This window comes from Bombus vancouverensis, chromosome 3 (assembly GCF_051014615.1).
Source record: "Bombus vancouverensis nearcticus chromosome 3, iyBomVanc1_principal, whole genome shotgun sequence".
In the NCBI taxonomy this organism is placed as follows: Eukaryota; Metazoa; Arthropoda; class Insecta; order Hymenoptera; family Apidae; genus Bombus; species Bombus vancouverensis.
Window position 1 is genome coordinate 17,294,928 of NC_134913.1, and position 20,073 is coordinate 17,315,000.

The window sequence follows — 20,073 nt, forward strand, 5'->3', positions numbered from 1 at the left end:
TGTATTAGCGCGCAGATTCTATGCGCATGCGCAGGTACTTGAAAAGACTTCCAGTTTGAAAGAAACGCGTAGTTAGTCGGTACGTTGCGTGTTCGTACGTATGAAAGTTCAGTTATTTGTGAAAAATGGAACCTCTATTCCAGTTAAACATTGAGAATATCGATATTTTGCTCGTGAACACGAAAGAGAGGTTAATGCTGCACGATGAATATTCTCAGGTATGTATCGTGAGAAAAACATTCAAAGTTCGTGTATGATCTCCGCTTGTAACATCATACGAGTATGCTTTGAACTCTCATTATTTGAAAATTATACATTACTGAGATCTTCGGATATCTTAGAAATGTTTATTTTTCAATTAGAATATATCTTAGTGTAGAAATTTTAAATATATTTGGTTAAGCATAATGAAGTGGAAAAAGAATGTGGTTAGAATTTTATTAGAAAAAAAGATTTTGCTATCTTTATTTCTAAAAGCCGTAATCAGAACCTACAATATGTTATAATTATTACCAAATACCATTAGTATAAACATAAATTGAAATAGAAAAAATGAACAATTTTCGTAGATCACATGTATCGAGCGAATATCCAACTTATTCAAAAGTGGTGGCGCTGCGAACACAGAAGCGGCTCTTTCAAAGTTGATCAAGTTCGACATACTCTCAACTATATTCGAACTTCTACAAACTTCCAGTGATCGTCTACTTCCGTATGTATCACACAATACGTTATACGCAAATAGAATTAATAATTCTTGTTAGAACCTTCCCATAATTCTCGTTGATAGATGTATTCTCAATTTTCTGGACTTGGTAATCGTATATCGAAAGTTTTACGAAAGTCACGTAGCCACAGACGCCATGGACTCCATCTTGAAAGTTACAGTTTGCGTCGCAAAGTCTCGTTGCAAAGAAACCGAACTATTAGAGAAGCTTATTTCAATCATTTACGATATACTTCACAGGTAAACGTTTCGTCCAAAATTTGTAATTAAATTAACCAAATTTGAAATAATTTTATGAAACAAAATATTATGTACAAACGTAATGATTTTTAGAGCGGTAGAATTTCACGTGAATTTCGACATTGTTTGTGTACCACGGCAAGTACTGATGCTCTTGAAATCTTTGATCTTGGAAGATTCTTGGAATCAAAAGATAAAGTTCTCATCTGTTACGCTATTGAATCTTGTTCTTGAAAACATTAACGCTGAAGACGAATGGGATGATGGGGTATATGAACTGTGCCACAAAGCTCTCAATTTAATGAAAGAGATCGTCGAGTATAGCGACGACGACGTCTCGATTTCGTTTGCTGCGGATGCATTGTGTGCTGTTTGCGCCTCTGTCACACGGTGAGGCTATATATTTTTTATATAGTTAAAACTTCATAAGTTGAGAGAGTATGTGAGCTTGCTAATATTAATTCTACTTCTTTTGCTGGACGAAAGATTCTAACCACAAGGAACAAAGCAAAATTGAAAGTTTCAATTTAATCATGATTGTACCATGTTTCATCCTAGTGTAGTAAAAATTTGTGAATTGCTGTGCGTTATTCACAATTCTCGAATATTCATTAGATGTTCAGTTTCCCAACCATGGAATAATAATTCGCTGTACAAGTACTTAAATTACTTGGATATCATTGTTACTGAAATTAATGTTTTAAGGCATAAAATTCTATAATCGAAAATTTGAAATTAATTATGACCTGGTCGATATCAATTACAACTTGTAAATTCTTGTATCATTCAAAAGAGTCGAACGTTTATTACACATGGAATTCCCCAAACGTGAAACGTCGATTCGTTATCTAAATATGTACTCATGAAATGATTTAAACGAAACGAGAGACCCAGTATGCAGGATCATAAAATGGAAATACAAAAAACTCGTTTCCCTCAGATTATGCGTCGCGGAAGACGATAGTCAAGGATCGTTCAATAAAGTTTCGAAACTTAGAGCAACGATGCTGAAGACGATTCGCATCATGATAATGAACACGTTGGTACCTTACGTTAAGGTAAGTTCAATCATTTCGATAGACGTCGTCGATGCGACGTATATTTAATTATGCGAGCATCAAGGGTCCTTTCATTCCGTCCTGTAGACCGCGGAGTCAAACGAAACGGACAGGGTCAAATTCCATAGGAACCTCGTGACTTGTCTGAACAACCTTTACAAGCTGAGTAGTAGCTGCGGCCGCGACAACTTGTCAAACCACTTGACCGCCAACGGATATCTCAAGTACTTCTTGCTGTTAACTACCAGACTTCCGTAAGTTTCGTGAATGGTCTAGGATTTATTCGTTGATATGATGTCATATCGCGACTGCCATATCTTCCAACATTCACTTTGCTTAACGTCAGATTTTCCATCACTGATATTTTAGAGAAATTTTACGACGTAGCATTTGCTTGCTGTTATCGCGGATCGTAGCAAATTTAGCTGATAAATCCATGCCGATCTACCAACCTATCAATCGAGAAATAAGCTTCGAATATCTAATACACCGAGGACTGGTGGATCTACCAAAAGATACTGAACAATGGGAGAATATCATGGCTCATGATCGAGGAAACAGAGCAATTGCATTAATGACGTTGGTTTACTATCACTTTCACGGAACCAGGGAGTACGAAATCAAAGTTAACCCTTAAAAACTGTCGTCAAAAGAAATTATAAGTGAAATTTCACGTCATACTGTTATTCGATATTAAATGAAGAGAGAAAAAACCTATTGTTCACAGTGGTTGCAGATAACACTGCGACGATATTACAACGGGGCGAGAATGTTAAAACAAAATTCATATGGGGTAAAATTTCACCTACGATAGCGTTTAAGGATCAATTAATGTTGATATTTCTTCTTTTGTATACCGTGGCAATATTTTGAATAGAAATATTGTAGGACCTATATGATATGCTTGAAATTGCTGATCGCGAGGACTGTCAATCTCCCTAAATCCGAGCAGACACCGGCGCAAATTTTAAAAGTTTTATGGTTTCTGTTTGCTGTCGCGTCCGTATCGCATCCATCACCGTGCTCGGAACAGGATTACGACAGAGCCGCGAAACGATTGGCAACTGCGTTGCAATATTCCAACCTGAACGACTGTTACACTCATCACATAGATCTGCTAAATTATTGCTTGAATTGTCCTGAATTCCCAAAGGATCTTCGAAACAGAGCGATGGACTTGTGGTTGGTCGAGTCTGATGGAGACATCAAACCGTTGCTGACCATAGATTGCGGGAAAGTTGTGCAACACTATCTAATGGTAATCAATCATACGTTCGCTTCAATGGTCTATTGAAATCGTAAGAATGGTGCATTATAATGTGATGCAATGTCATTTGGGAAATAGCTTGTCATACAAACTGGATATTCGGATAAGATAATCAACTTAGCGATGAAAGGAATTAGAGAGATGGTACGCCTGGATAATGCCAAGGAAATTGCAGAGATAGCTTGGCACATGTTGCCTAATCTTCTTTCTACTTATCAACCATCTAAAGGTATTTTTCTTATATGCAACATGCGATAGCTCACGAAGGTATTCGAACATTGATAGAATTTTCTTATGAACGTATCGTATTACATAATTGCATTAACATCGTAACGACACTCGACCATCGTGATTATATTGCGAAAGCTTGAAAGTATAGATCACACTGTTACCAGTCACATAAAAAAAATCTGGAAAATGCTAAAATAAAAGATCCCTGATAGACGAGCAAGTGAAAGCCGTGTTAGAATTAAGCAACGTATCCATCCCGGACTCATTATCATGGATCATCAGGATTCGATGCGCAGAGAGTCTCATACCGATTATTCTACGCCGGGAAGCGGACTTGAAGCTAAGGACACTAGCAATATTGCAGTCGTACGCGTTGCTGGTCACGTCCGCGACGATTAAGCCATACACGAGTACATATTTCAATGAGTGTCTAGCTCGATAAGTACCAAGAGAAACTGAAGTATAAAGAAACAATGCCAGGCTTCTACCTTCTTCTTCATTTCCCAACAGTTCTCGAGAAGTATTGCACGACTCCGAGCTTTTTGGAGGAGTTGCTCGTTCAAGGTTTCTCTTTAGAAACGCCAGAATTGTCCGCCGTGTGCTTGAAGCTTCTCGCGTTTATCGTACACTGTCAGGAGAAATCGTCGATACAGGTGCGAGAATACTACGTCCGTAAATAATAGATTCGCGTTGTCGACCGTCAGCCATATGTCGAACGACGTGTTTTCCAGCGTGATAAGCCGGTGACGATTGACGTGCAGAGCTTAGCCGATTTGCTGTTAAATACGAGGAGGGCCGTGCACTCGTCGATCAATGGAATGCAACTCGCGCTGGAACTTTTAACTCAAAATATTGACGGATCGCCTGTCAGGCTGGACGAGATCCCCGCCGATCGGACCGAGGGTGTGATCAATCTTTACGAGACCCTTCATATCGTTCACGAAAGAGTTAGTGCTGATATTTTTATCGAACGTTGACGCCTCGTTGATTTTTAAGCAATTGTATATTTAACTGGAATTCATTTCGATATTGAAATGTAGAATGCTCTGGTTTAAAGGAAATCTATGATTTAAAATTTTCTAGAGATCTTCGATTCGATAATTCACTCGAAAATCTACGATCTAAAGAATAATAAAGTAATTTTGAAGCGTACAATTTAACAAATTTCCGCTGAAATATTGATCTTGTTATAACAGTTAGAATTTCTTATATTACTTATACGTTACTTTTAACGGTTTTCATTATTTCTTCCTTTCGCAGAGTGACCCAACACAAAGAGACATTGTGTACCAGTGCCTCCAAGGCGTCCTGAAATTTTGCCATAAGCACACGAAACTGCCGATGTACCATATCTGCACGTTGATGAGCAACTATGATATCGTATCTAGCATCCTGCAGACACGTGGCGTAACCTACCATTTTCTGGATTTCGTTTCAACCTGGCTCCGCTATCGCAGAAGATATTGCACCGATGAAGGACCATGGAACGCGAGATCTCTTTGCAAGACACCGTTTGAGGAGACTTTGGATCGGATCAAGAGCTACGTTAACACTGCAAACGATTCAAGAAACGACGCCGCGTTCTATAATCTTCTCTACGCGGTGAGTGTTTTAACAACCAGGATATTTTCTTCGTTGATCTATAAAAGCAACGTGTTGTTTCTAGTTGTCGCAATATAAGGATTAGATAGGGCGATCTTATGACACGAACAACGAGGAGGCTTTGCTTTAACAGTTTATTCGATCCGTGCAATATTGCTCGATAACATTGTAACGTGTTAATACGTGCGTACAAAAAGTAGAAAAAGATCAATCGAGGACGAATTTAATTCGTCCGCGTGTTTTAACGCGTGCGCTTCAGCGTGATCCTGAAATATAGTATTATTCTGTCTGTTATTGTTGTATGTTCACTAAATAGCTTGATTGCTCTCATCGCTCTAAATGCCCCGGCCGGATATAATATATTTTCAAAATTGTCATTTTTTTGTGATTTCTTTCTGTTTTATTTTTTTCAACTGGTCGGACGCGGTTCGTGCGGTGCGTCTGTCGCTCAGAATTTGTATTCGCCGCCATTAGCAGGTCGCTCAGGCCGCCCTCAGCCCTCTTCTTTCAGCATCTTTTATTCGCTTGCGAGCTTTTTGTTATTTTCGCGGTCGTCCGTTGCGCTGCATGAAGCAACCCTTGAAAGAGTTTAATCTCACGTCGATCTCGCCTTCTTCTAGCTGCAATCAGACATACGGACATTGCTTTGCACAGTGAAAAATTGAAAGAGTCCAGTCGATGGAAGTACCTGATCGAACAAGTAGATTTCTTTGTAACAGGACGGTGACACGCATTCGCGAATGCATTTAGTTTTGGCGATGCCGCTCCTTTCTGGCTGTAGCATCTTGCAAGCGCCGCTCTCCTCGCAAGTCTGCTCGAATTGCCTGAAGAGAAGTTCCTGCGACCAGTGTTGTATTAGAAAGACATTGGAATTGAATTAAAATGTGCTTCAATAGAGAATTCGATTGATACAGAGTCTCGTGGCATGTGGTGGAAAATACAGCCGACTCTCGCGCACAATAACGGGATAAAATTGAGCGTAACAATTGGTTCATGCGTGTTGAAAGATTAACCTCAATTAGTGCTCGTATGAGTTCTATTATTGGTGCCGCCGGCGCGTTTAATTTTCTTTGAAGATAGTTCCCTTTCACTGAACATTATTCGCCGATACCAAACTCCTATCATTTATATTTACGTTATAAAATAATCAACAACAAAAGAATCACATTTGTGTTAAGTATAATCCCTCATGCAGAACATACGCGATTTACATCAATTTCTCAAGACACCACTGGATACGAGTCCGTACCGCCGAGCGACGACACCGAAGTACGCCCCGGAGCATCTTGACTGTCTTCGGGTTAATGCCAAATCGATTTTATCCCCATAGCAAACTCGCGAGATCACCCGTCCTTTCGTTACGTCCCCCATGGGAATGTTGGATCGACGCGAAGTAACCCTTCTCGAGTATCGCGCATCACTGACGGGATATCACAGAGATCTCTTAAAAATTCCAACTCGTAAAATCCTATACAACTGTCCCATTCATATCGAATCGAACAATTCAACATCCGCAACATCGATCCAGAAGAAAGAAAAAATAAAAAGGACGAACTCAACTTTTTTTTCGAACTTCTTCGAATATCGAAAACATGCTTAACGGCACGAGGTACTTTCTGATATTTTTATTTTTTTTTCTTTTTTTAGTTCGATCACCGCGGATTCTTTCTGGTATTTCGACGTGGAATCTAGTGCCAGGTAAGGCCGGTATGGTAAAAAGCGCCACCCCCAAAACAAGACCTCGCTCGACCATAACCTGTACTAGCGTTGGAAACGCGTACCACGAGCGGATTCTCGACGAACGTTTAGGACGACTTACATTCTTGGTAGTCTCCTTGTACGGATATTCTGGGAAGGTGAAGGTCTTCGCGAGAGTGCTCGGCCCTTCCTTCAGCTGTCCGACGATGAGGATCAGGCCGATCGCGAACGCCACCCCCGGCGCCATGTTGAGCAGCCGGCTACGATCAATATGAAGCGGTGGCGCTCGCTTACGTTGCTTTTCAACGCTCGGCTCTCGTTTTCCCTCCACGCCCGTAAAAACTACGCCACGGGACGGACAAGGGAGGATTCGTGCGATCAACCTGTCGATCCCCTTTGGCCGTTCGGCCCTGTGAAATTGACTTTTTAAGAACCCAGCCACAGAGGGGATGGTCCAGGCCTTTGGCGTCGGCCTTTCATCCGGTGCCAACGTCCAACTCTTCTTTCGATTTCATTTGCGGGCTAGGGATGACCGACAGGTTCGTTGAATCTGATGGTAACTTTTTTTTAAACTTTTATTAGCTAGCTCTTTCCATTTGTTTTTTGTTGTAGATCGAGAGGGTTTATAAGTTGTCGATCAGGCATTATCGAAAGACTGGAATATAGATATTGGTTTCGAAATATGAGAGCACGAAACACGATAGGTGGTAGAATACGCGAGAATGGCACGATAGAAGGGTTCTTTTTATACGAAGAGGTGTAGGTCCGTGGTGGCTTTTAGAGTAAGTGTATCGGCTGGATAGTTGCATTTATCGAAGAGAATTAAATGCTTTTTTAAATTAGACTTTCTTCTATCGTAATTACTATCTCTTACGTTATCGACACTTGCTCCTTCCACGCTCAAGGTTCACGTTCCATATATGCATAGTGTCCTTCAACAAGTTATCAACCCTGTCAGCTATAAACGTATTCATCTTCGATTAAGTGCGTTGTATGTTTTCTTCATAAAGGCATTAGAGCAAACGTTCTTCTATTCGTGTCATTGAGTCGTACACGATGTACAATCAAAAGGGGGGTTCAGGAATGTAATTTTAAAATTCACTTCCTTCTACGCGTATCAAGACCATTAGCAATTTATCCTATGAAATATGGGATAAAAAGAAACAATTGAAATTAAATACACCAAAGTTAACCAACCTTATCAAAACTCCTACGATCATCTGCGATCGAACGATGCGAGTCGAAACGTAATACTTCGTAGAAGCAAAAAATTATACTCCACAGCCGAAGAACAGAATTAATTACAATCTCGTCATCGAAAAGAGATTCGAACAGATCCTCTCATAGATAAAGCGAAAAATTCCGCTCGACTCTCTCGAAATAACGAGTACTGTCGTGCATACTTCTCCGAAAGAAGCTGCTCTCGAATCAAGAGGCACGATGAAGCGAAGATCACGAAAGTGTCTACACGGAGGAAATGCACGCGCGAATTCGTCGATAAATCCGTAGGCCGGCGTCGCGGCTCGGCTATTTTGCATAAAACGTAACGGAGTGTGTATGCAGCGAGGCGCGATGGCATTTATCGTCGCGACGCATGCGAGCGAACCAGACGACGGTTTTTGTTCGGCTAGGCGTTGCGCACCACCAGCTCCACGTGTACCGGCCAAACTCCCCGTCGACCATTAAATCGAGATTTCGCCGGTGATTAGCGGCAGTTTGGCTCGCCTCGCTGCGCCCACCAGTCGATAGATTTTCCCAATAATTTTCCGTCAGTTCGAGGAATTTCGCCCGTGCCCGAGGAATCGCTCCTCGCCGCTTATATTACGCCCTCGTCTTCCTAATTTTGGTCACGATGGAATTTCAAATGCCTTCGTTATTCTACTGTCCTCTTTTCTCTTTTGAGGGATTATGATATTTTATCTTTTTCACATTTCAGTCGATTTTAAGGAATATCATTCTCTTTTTGGTGGTAATTAGTATTACTTACGGAAATTTTAATAGTAGGAGATATTTGTTAAATACAAGGCCAAACTTCGGGTAAACTCACATCTTTTATTTACAATTATATATGTACAATTATATACAATCTGAATTATTATTGAGATACTCGTTTCGATACGTCTACTCCGTAGGAAATTCCGGAAACAACTGACTGTTTTTTCTGTTTAAGTTACTTGGTAACGATCAATCATCTTCTTAATTATTTACTTTAGACGTTACCTTACACGTGTTAATTTTGATATTTCGCATGGTCGAACAGCTTAGGCGTTGGAGGGCTTGGAATTTAGCATTTTCTCTTTTGTATTACACGCGAACTAAACTTCCTATTAGTTTTAAAATTTCTCTATAATGAGATCTACGGAAATATAGGTCAATGAACTCGGGTATTAAAGGCAGAGGGTGAGGTAATAGGTTACTCTTGAAAGCCTCCAGCCATCTCACATAGCCGTCGACTTAAATGGCATTTCTCGATTAATTTATACCCCTTGCAAACAACCTGTTACACAATCTGTTAAATTAGAATTAATTACTCGAGGACTGCCATTAATCACTGTAGCACGAGTTCTCCCTCAGGAGGGACGAAAAATGGCCCCTCCGCGGAATGAAATTAAACATCGAAACCCGATTCCGGTTTCAATACTCAAAATCCAGAAATGCACGAGAAACCGCGTCCCATTAAACGTTCATTGCCGATCTAACAAAACTCGCCGAGTAGAATTAAATTTTCCTTCTACGTTGACCGATAGTAATTTACAAATCCACCGTAAAAACTGGACGATTAATGAAACGAACCGCGTAAGGGGAAGGAGGTGAATTTCAAGCGTGCAACTCTCCATTTCGAATTAAAATTTTCATCCGCGTTCGTACGCGCAGCCAGACGTTCCAGCTAATTAAACAGCAGTGATCCGAGGATCAGGCGAATCGCACGCGTTCCGTTCGTGAAAAGCGCAAACGTTTTCCATGTCCAGAGAGAAATAGAGCGAGAGAAGGATCGTTTGGATTGCGGAAACGCCGGTTGAAAAAAACCGAAATCTCGGCGGCTTTTTAATTACATGTTCGTTCCTCCCTCGTTCAAACGCGTAACGGCAAACCGATGATGCATGATGTACGATGTATGTACGCAACGTTTCCGATTAAATCGTGGTTCTGCTCGCGAAATTCCGTTGATTTATCGACGGCTGAGTCGCGGCCGAGCATCACCGACCTATACTTCAATGGGAATTTCTCTGTGGTTTCGAATCGTAGAATCTGTTTCTTTATAGTACGTACAATTTCTTCTTCGTGACTCGAGTAGGGAGTTTAAATGATTTGTAAGGTGGCGTTAATATATCACAGCCTGATAACGTGGTTCTGTGTGGTGTAATTCATAAAAGATACGAGTTATTGTGGTTGTGCTATGGCATGTTGGAAATATCGAATGCCGTGATTTCTTAGAGCTTGAATTTTGTGCACAGTAGTATTGCGCTACCTGGCCATGGATCTGGTCAAGAGTTATCAAGAGAGGTATATTTCTTTTTTTCTTGTTCCACTGAATGCAAATGAGATTCGGATATTCGACGTATTCTGTTCGTTTTGCATATAACATCAGAGGAGCTTTATATTTAATATTTATATCTGTATGTTGTATCGTATTTATAATATTAAATAATTTTCCAGATGCCAAAGATAGTTTGGTCGATTCATAGATATTAACAAGTAAAGAACGATATCTCAAATGCATGTTTCTATTCAGGATTTTCATCTTCTTTTAACTCGTGGAACCACCTCGTGAATATTCCGACAACCGTTGCCAGACATCCTACAGAATGTCTTCGATAGAGTAATATATTTCTTCGTATCTCGTGATAGAAGATTTCTTACATACATAGCACGCGATATATTTCGATTGGTGAAAAATATAACACACGGGACAAAATATGTTTCGACTGTCTGGCAAAAATTTCGAAGCTTTGATATAGCACTGTATTTTCTCACGGATTAAAACGGATATATTTAGTTTCACTTCAAAGCATCGTGTTTTTCGTAACCTATCCCTTAAAATTGAATCCCGAATACGTTTTCAACGTTTTTCCTACTCCACAGTGATATACGCGAATAAACAGCGAAACCAGCCGCGTTTGTTATTGCGTTTACAGTGTCGACAAAGAGTTAACCGCTCAAAGCCGAAGGTTTAACGATAACGGTGAATTTACTGCTAACGAATTGCGTAATTTTGCTCTTGATGTTTAAAATTGGCAATGTCGAAACACACACACACACACACACACACATTCCGGCAGTACGCATTCCGCTTGGTGTGACAACTATGCCTGACGTTTCCTCGTTCGTCCGTGAAATAATTTCCGCATCGATTCGACCAAATCATTGTAATTACCGATGCGTTGCGGATTGGAGAAAAAAAATTATTCACCATCAACTTGCCCACCAACACTTTTACCAAAAGAATTAACCCATTAAGAGTCAACGATGTGTTATGACGATGATTCATCCGCAATTTATTTTAGTTAATTTACGCTATTGTATTTTATTCCCCCGTCACTGGAATTATGGAAGAGAGTTTCAAGAATTTGCTCACTTAATTTGCAAACCATCACATTTTTTATTACATCTGACCGCTCGCCATTACGGATTTATAAAATTCTTTCATCTCTGCAGACTTCCATTTTCTATTGTTGAATCTATCGACAGTAAAAGTTGCATTAATATATCGCATTTTTACATTTTTCAGCAACGTTAGATTTACAAAATTTTCGCGTGTTATTTCATTCGTTACCCTTCGATTGGTCGACCACTCGAAGTTCACCCTCCAAAGGAAAGAAAAAAAAAATTATCAAACTACATACATTACAAACGAAATTAAGCAATTCATCAAAATACCGAATCGCACATATCGCAAACGAAATTTTAAAGTTCGTCAAAACACCGAACTACACATGAAATTTTAAAACGATGATTCGATTCTAACAATTAATTCGGCGATCGTTTAATCGGAAATCGATCGATTCGTGCGTTCCATCGATGTATTATTTAACGTTAATCCACTTCTCGCCGTAGATGGAAAACAGAGGTGGATGTTGATTCAATTAGAGGACAATTAAGCGGCGAATGCCGAGCTACTTGATCTAATTGTAACCATTAAGGGAATTGTTCGAGCTCTGGGGAGAGGATTCCCGGTTATTTCAACGACTCGTTAGATTTTTGGCTGCCTTTGTTTCTATGCAACAGCCCTCTCAGTCGCGTTTCACTATCCCCTTTCCTTTACACGTTCGAGGACGAAAACAATGATGATATTTATAATGCGCGATTTTAGACGCGAAAACAGTGAAGAAAGGTTGGATACATTTTCGTATATATTGGATTGGAAACTAAGCGATCGCGGATTTTGTCAATACCACCTAATGACTCCGCAAAACCCGCAATCACTTAGTCGCCAACCCAATAGAAATGTCGTTTGGGACTTAGTTCTCAAATTAGAAATAATTTGGGTTATTGAAAAGGTTGGTAGAATTTTTATTACGAGTTTTTGCCAAATAACGAAACGTTGGGGTAAATTCTGGAACAGAAGAGGTGAAAAAGAAGTTAAATGGGTCGCCATCGCAATTGCAAATTGCAAATTACATCACTGGGATCGTATATGTTCATGCGTCACGCAGCTAGCAGTCGATTTAACGTTAAAGTTATTACTGTTTGATCGTGGACGTAGATAGTGATAGCATCGATATGAATTATTCACTACTTTTCGTTCGCGCTACTATTTCCTGATTGCTCGGCAAAAGGTCGATGCTTTTTCGCGAATATTAAAATATTTATCGTAATCCAGTGGCATGGGAATACAGGTTTTTATCGTGCTCGCGCATCGAGAGTCATTGTTCAGCATTTTTAGAGGCCGTAATATAAATTCAAGGTCCCCAAACAGCGTCTTGTATGTCTTTCGATGTTCACCGAGAGCGATCATCCTCCTTTTTACGATTGGCGAACACGATAGTCTCCTCTTCGCGTGGTCGATTCCACTTTTTCCTGCTAATTTTGCAGTAAATTGCGGTTATTACGCCACTACAAAACTGTGCCAGTCGAATTATTGAATTGAGCGGAACTTTTTGTGTTTTTTTATAAAATATATACGAATACAACGTCACTGAAAAAATTGCCAAGGAAATAATTGTTAAACGTTGTTAAACCTTTTATTCGTTATTGATGCTTCGAATGCTTTACGTTTTTGCCTATAAACTGCGTTCTATGTATTTTTCTGTACCTTTCAATTTCCCGTTGTGTTAATTACGTATCAACTATTCGTCAAACCTTCGTCCTAACTTCGACATTTAAAACACTCTAATTTCCACCGAAGAGTATCGATGCACCGTTCCATTTCCCCTCGGCCTCTTAAACCTTCGGTTTTCCTGAGCCAGCAAAAATACTCGCATCGGCTCGCGTTTCCTTTAGCCCATATTGAAAAAAGTGATCTCGGTCGGCGATACCGGCGATATAAATCATGACAACATGACGTGGCTTGATAAATAGTAAAATAATAGCAAGAGAGCGCAGGGTCTGGCGGTCGAAAGAGGAAATTCACGTATCGGACTCGAGGAAACGCGACGTAGCAGCCTCGTTGATTTACCATTGCTCCTGTGCCGAGGGAGTAACAACGATCTTCGTCCCGCCACGACGCTGCAGACTCGCGGCTGCAAAACCTCCCCTCGCTGTCTCGTTATTGACAGAGCAAATAAGGATCGACAATAATAGGAATCGTTGACACGCCGTCAAACAAATCCTCGGGGAGGTTTGCCATAGCTTGGATTCAGCTGCGCTACTGGATTCTGTGATTTTCCTGGAATATGACGGACACTGTGGAAACATTGGGATTCGTTGTGTATCTCGGTTGGCAGGCTGTCGTGGATGGAAAAATATTTGCCTCAAGACCGAACGTTTCCTGGATTTGCCGCTTTTTCTGGATATTTTGCAGCGTGTGTGGTGTAAACGAAACGTAGTATTGGGACGGTAAAAGGACAGTAAAAAAGTTCGAGGATATCGATACTGTATGTGTACGATCTGTGAAAGCGAGGTGAAGAGAAAAAGTATGTGCAGACCTGTTTGCGTATATCGTGCAGCATATTTTCTAGCAAGATAGCGAATAAAATAGTGCTCGCTGGCATAAACATACGCGAACAGTTTTATTTTAAGAACAATCTACGAGGCTAAAGTTGACATAAAAAGTGAAGACTCGTTTGTGGAAATTTCGTGGTAAGATAGAAATAAAACGATTGCTGGTGATGTAGAGATCCCTGGATAGTTCTGTTTCACATAAGATTTATGAGATCAAGGCCCAGATAAAAATTGAGGATTTCTGGTTCGTGGATATATTAGTGTGTACGAGACAGGTACAAATAAAATAGGATAACAATATCAAAATTATATAAGGATAATAAGAAAGATTTTTGAACAGCTCTCTGCTTTCTGAACGATTTATGTTTCATGTAGACGAAATTACGTTCCTAACTCTATCAAGAAATTGAATATTTCAAATATGGAAATTAGTCAAAATAGAGTTCAGATGTTTGGACAACATAATTTTATGAATATTTATAACTAAAAATGCCTCAAGGAAATTTAAATCTATTATTCAGCAAATTTGGTTCCTACACGTTGGAGATTTAATAGAAGATTAATGGAAAACAAGTAACGCGAACAGATTAAAACAAGCGAGAAATATATCAGGTTTAAGAAGTAAATACGAAAGAATTATGCGGGACACGTTAAAAAAGAAAGATAGGAAAATAGTAGACATCTCTCGAAGAAGTAGACATCTCGATGTGGAAAAACTGACTAGCGATGTCTCATCGTGACGTCTCCCTTAAACACCGGAAGTTGGGCGACGCACAGCTTACAATACGATAGTTTACAATGGTAACCTTCCACGGTGACAGACCATCTAACACGTTGAATGGAACTTGGAAATGTTCTCGGAATGGTACGCATTGACTTGGGCGAGATGTTTTACTCTCTATAGACGCGAAACCTGTGAAACGAAAGGTCGACGCCACGGGAGTTGCAACTTGTAACGTAGTTGCTCACACTATTAATTTGTCGCGAACACTCGACACTCGAAATGAAATTTCTATTTCCATCTCTATTAATGTATTTTATCTTCGCCACCATATTTTATTGCTAACAGACTAATCGATGAAAAGTTGACTCGCTCGATCCACCGCCATACTCGCAGCCGAAATCGACAAGTTTAATGGAATGTTTTATCATCGCATCGCTCTGCATATTGTCGTTTTTCGATCCAGCTGCGATTCACGGAGGAAATATTCTCTCGCCATCCCATCGACACTCTCCGATCTGCATATAAAATATCGTTTTCATTCTTCATTCGTAATAGATTTATTCGCTTCGTCGTAACATTCCTTTCGTTCTTTGATTTTTGGACAAAATAATCTGACTTTTCTTTTGAGAACAGATTGTTCAATATCTTGAAAGATACACACGCATATATATATATACAGGGTGGTTGGTAACTGGTGGTACAAGCGGAAAAGGGGCGATTCTACGCGAAAAAAGAAGTCGAAAATATGGAATAAAAATTTTTCGTTTGAGGCTTTGTTTTCGAGAAAATCGACTTTGAATTTTCGCTCGGTACGCGTGCGGTACGTTATAACGGATCTCACTGTAGATCGTTGTCTCGATGGAAAAATTAAAAAAAAAAATTTTTATTCCATATTTTCGACTTCTTTTTTAGCGTAGAATCACCCCCTTTCCACTTGTACCACCAGTCACCAACCACCCTGTATATAACTCTTTGACATAGCAACTATTCCTAATTTATCGTACACATACGCGCGAATTAATTTCTTTCTGATCTTAAAAAAAAGTTTATTCTCCAAGAAGATTAACTTTCTCTATAAAAATATGAATTTTGGATAAATATCCGCGTTCCAACGATAATGAAAGCAGACGTTAACGCAATCGAATCGGTCGGCTTCGTCATAATAACGTTTAATGACCAAAATGCAAACTAGCCCTTACATCAACTTACCGAGCCATCGCAATTTATGGGGACATGTGGTGAATTCTGTTCAGTCGATCATTAACTCGGCCTTTAATTAAACGCACGTCTGGTTGATGCTTCATAACGATACGTATTTCTGCCTCAAAGGCGTCTCTCGTAACGACGTCGTGTTACGTCGAGCAGTAGTATGAGTTTCGAGTATTTCGTGGGACGTATCGCTGTATTGCTACACGATCCTTTATTACATGTCAATTAATCGGATCTCCAATCGGGCGATGCTAATCGCTTTCTCTTTTTTTTTTTTTTTCACAAAATTATTTCCTTAAAATACGAAGATCACTGGGAAAGAACACGATACATATGTTTCTCTTCTTTAAAAAGGACATATTGTATTCGCTGAAAGAAAGAGAAAGATAGAAAATGTTAGGATAGTTTTATAGTTGCAAGACGCAGTACGTAATGAATACTTTTCTCATTTTCTTCAAAAGGACAAGAAAGGGGGAATGAGATTTGATCGGTGAAGAGAAATCAGGTAAAAAGCGGCGATTGAATGATTACGTTAGGATTAGATAATTGTAAACGGTACGTAACACGCGAGATGAGCGCTGTAATTTCGTGCAATTGTAATTATGTTTCACATTGCCGACTATTTCTAGCAGGAATTCCACCAACGATTACCTCGAGTGCCATTAATTTCCACGTTAATCTTTCGGCAGGTGCATTATTATTTGTTTGAAAATTGTCTTGGATCGTTTCAGACGAATTTATATTGCGTCGATGCAATTGTATCCTTAATGGGTTAAAAGTATCTCGAGAATGAAAAGTTTGAAATTTGCGGCTGATTAAATGTTTAAGTTGAAAAGAAAGAAACGTATTCGCCAAGTTTCCTGCGATTTTCGTAGAAATTTTCGATCATGAATGAAAGTAGGGGATAGACGAGAACGAAGGATAAGCCCTGTGCTTGTGGAAACGATATGAAATATCTGTTTCAGATGCAGGGAACGGGGGCGGCGTGCTAGGGTGCCGTTTGTCAAACGTTTGGCACACTGCCGAATCCTGGCTCGTGTGCACCTGACCCCAAGTGCAACAAGTACAATTAGGGAAAGCAGAACTTACGTGAACTGACCTGCGCACCATCGACCTCCTGCAATCGATATAGGTAGGACAGTGTCGGTGAAATTCTGCTGACCGGAATCCAAAGGAACCGCTTTGCCACCGATGGACCATCGTTTTCGATGTTCCGAATCTAATTGTTCAACGTTGAATCCAAGGAAACTCGCGGTCTATGATTAATCGAGCTTCGTTGCTCTGGATTCCAGAATGTATGGCTATTTTCGAGGTTTTGCTTCTTTTGTCTGATCGTAGAAATTTCATTTTCTTGCTAACGACGGATGTTAGTAAATTGTTCTTCAAACTGATACTTAATTACACGTTTTACTCTTCTTTCGTTACATACACTTTAATCATCTTTTTTGATACTTTGTAGGTTTTACTAACTGTAAATAATATTTATACGCGTTGTATGTGTTAGACGAAGAATCTTGAAGTATCTAAGAAAAATTGGAAATGCGAATATTTATTAATAATCTGGTAGTAAAAGATACGAATGGAATAATTTAGAACACGAAGGAATTCTACAGTAACTTTCTTCGTAAACGAGTGATAGACGAATAACACACGAAAACACACAGCTGTCACAAAAATTTCCAATTTTAAATTTAATCAATTTCCCATTAATGTGTTAGATTCTCATCGGAATAATCAAAACACTCAGCTCAGTCTTCCAATCGGAAATCGATCATTTCCTCCTTCGATCGTCGTGAAAAGTAACTCCCAATCGTCCAATCTACCAACTTTCTAAATCTCAGGCGAAAAAAATATCTTAAATATTTTGATTCGTCCCACTGGCAACGATGATGGGACACTTTGCGCTTTGTTTATTATTCCGATGCGACGATCTCGTAAGCACGGCGTTTCGTATAAATTACAGTCGCGAACCAGGCGCAATTTCACAGCGTCGCGTGTCGGAATTTGTCCAACGCTTGGTAAAAGTGTTAAATCACCGGGTTTTTTCGCAAGCTGGTGAGAATATCTCGCGGATTCGCAGAACCTTGTTCCCTGATGCCTCATTTCGTTCGCTTAAATCCATCCCCGGCTGTGAGTTATTCATTTCCCAGCAAATATTTTGCGCGAATAAATCCCAACCTGGCGAATTGAGTTCCATGGAACGTGGAAACTCGCAGAGAAGAAAAGGCGTATTTGAGTAGACGCAGCTTGTCTGACGGATGTCGGATTATAAGGATGGCTTTTGATTCTTGCGACGGAAGGGATGATTAAATTTGGTAAATGGGTGGCTGTTATCGCGCGAAATAAAACTTCCTTATATATAAATATATCTACGTATTTCTTATATTTTATACTCTAAACGTTTTATATATTTCTAGATTTTATACACGCGCCTCAGGCAAATGCATAAACAAACCGTCGATCAGGTTACAAGCAGTAATACTATAAGTCTCTTCAACGGTGAAATTAATTACAATATCTCTAACCATTCATCTAACCAAATACTAACCATTAATCACATACCGATACGTACAACTACAGCTTGTTTCTAATCCTATTGTTCAACTAGGAACCATCGCATAAAGAAAACACACAATCTAATAAATCCCACTCAACGTTCATGCATTATGCGCCAAGATAACAGAAATACATACATCGATCTGTCTAATCGAATTTACCCGCACGATCTGTTCAATAAACCAATTTCCTGTACGTTCGATTTCAACAAAACCAATGGTAGCGCACTTTTTCCAACCGTATAAAAACCTTTATTCTATATTTTCGATTTATTCTACCATGTTGAATGATTTCCTGTCGATTCTATATTTTTATCTAGTTGGAATTGGACAAATTCACGTAGATACACTTGATGGAATATCAAGTTTAATTTCGTCGAAAATAAAGCAATCAAGTTAATTTCGTGATTCTTGGTTTTCTTCTTATTTTAAGCCGTACGATCTGTCTGGTTTTAGTCGTAACACGAATTTAAGGCCACGTTGTACGGACGTAGGGTGCGGAGAACGTGTCTCGCGGATCGAAGCCTCGCCGCATTTCCTCAGTTAGCGAATCTCATTACCGAAACGCATTGGCCGCCGGTCGGCGAGCGTCATATAAATTTACAACACAATATCGCTTTATCATCGGCCGACGTTCGCTGAGTTATGGAACGACGAGGGACCCACGTCAGTGTTCGCCGCACACCAAAGTGATATTCCACGGAATCGGCCGCGAGCTGCTCGCGAAATTGCGATTCGTCCCACGTGTGCTGACGCGTCTCACGTTTTGTTATTCTCTGCGGGGAATGGTATTTTCTTGGACAACTACCGGTGGATGAAAGTGATATATGATTGACTCTGGTGCTTAAATATCAATCGCGAACCGTAGGAGTTTCGATGCCGAGTTATGTCTTGTTTGAGTTAGTCGAGTTATAACTCGAATTTATGTAGACTGAAATTTCTTCTATATCTAATAATCCGTACGGATTATTCTTCTATATCTTCTATATCTATTTCTTCTATATCTAATAATCCGTACGGATGTCTTATTTACTCGACTTGAGATATTGTTTTAAGTTTCAAGCGACGTTTTCATTAGTCAAGTTATCCGACATCGAATCATTTGAAACACTTTTCCGATGTAAATTTGTTCATACTTGAAATATCTTGGAATTTCTATATCCTTGTTTTCATTAATCAAATTAATTGACTTCAAATCATTTTCAATACTTTATCGATGTGAGTTTGTTACTTCGCTTCGCTCGAAACACGCTTCAAGGTTTCCAGCGAAGTTAGGATTCTTTCAATCGTTCCTATTTTTCTACGTAATTAAGCGACGTAATTCTTCGATATTGGCAAAAGTTTGAAAGAAGATAGCAAGATTTGTGTTGCCCTTTTATGGAGTAAAAAATTTCATCCAGTGATCTCAGGTTTTTAATCCTCGTGTTAAACGCGATGTGCCCGGTCGGGTTTGGAATTTCGCTGGTGGTCAGGTATCGCTAAAGTCGTCAATCTGGCCGATCTGTAGGCAGTAGGTGCTTTAACCTGGATAGCAGAACTGGTTGTGGCAGTAGTCTCACGTATCACACATGTAGATTCGAGTTTTTGTAGATTCTCATTCGAAAGTGGAATTGTATCTCGAAAGTATTCTCATTAATCTCTTGTCTTGCATTATAATATCC

General features: G+C 39.7%; 2 protein-coding genes across 3 annotated transcripts; one reads left to right on the forward strand and one right to left on the reverse strand.

Moving 5' to 3' along the window:
- Positions 1–96: 96 nt before the first annotated feature.
- On the forward strand, positions 97–17,667 carry LOC117154048 (uncharacterized). Of its 2 annotated transcripts, none has more exons than XM_076617303.1 (14): positions 97–218; positions 570–712; positions 791–967; positions 1,061–1,357; positions 1,908–2,025; positions 2,113–2,279; positions 2,395–2,637; positions 2,914–3,283; positions 3,371–3,521; positions 3,736–3,933; positions 4,034–4,176; positions 4,255–4,470; positions 4,784–5,125; positions 16,823–17,667. In XM_076617303.1, exons 1-14 carry the CDS (start codon positions 126–128, stop codon positions 16,847–16,849), a joined length of 2,685 nt encoding a protein of 894 aa, XP_076473418.1. In that variant the 5' UTR covers positions 97–125; the 3' UTR covers positions 16,850–17,667. The 2 variants fall into 2 exon arrangements, with proteins under 2 accessions (XP_076473418.1, XP_076473417.1); XM_076617302.1 differs by lacking the exon at positions 16,823–17,667 and adding an exon at positions 6,773–6,950.
- Positions 5,246–7,078, reverse strand: LOC117154050 (uncharacterized). The gene is made up of 3 exons (XM_033328687.2): positions 6,945–7,078; positions 5,814–5,963; positions 5,246–5,745 (listed from the first exon to the last, which is right to left on the reverse strand). Exons 1-3 carry the CDS (start codon positions 7,068–7,070, stop codon positions 5,665–5,667), a joined length of 357 nt encoding a protein of 118 aa, XP_033184578.1. The 5' UTR covers positions 7,071–7,078; the 3' UTR covers positions 5,246–5,664.
- Positions 17,668–20,073: the final 2,406 nt, after the last annotated feature.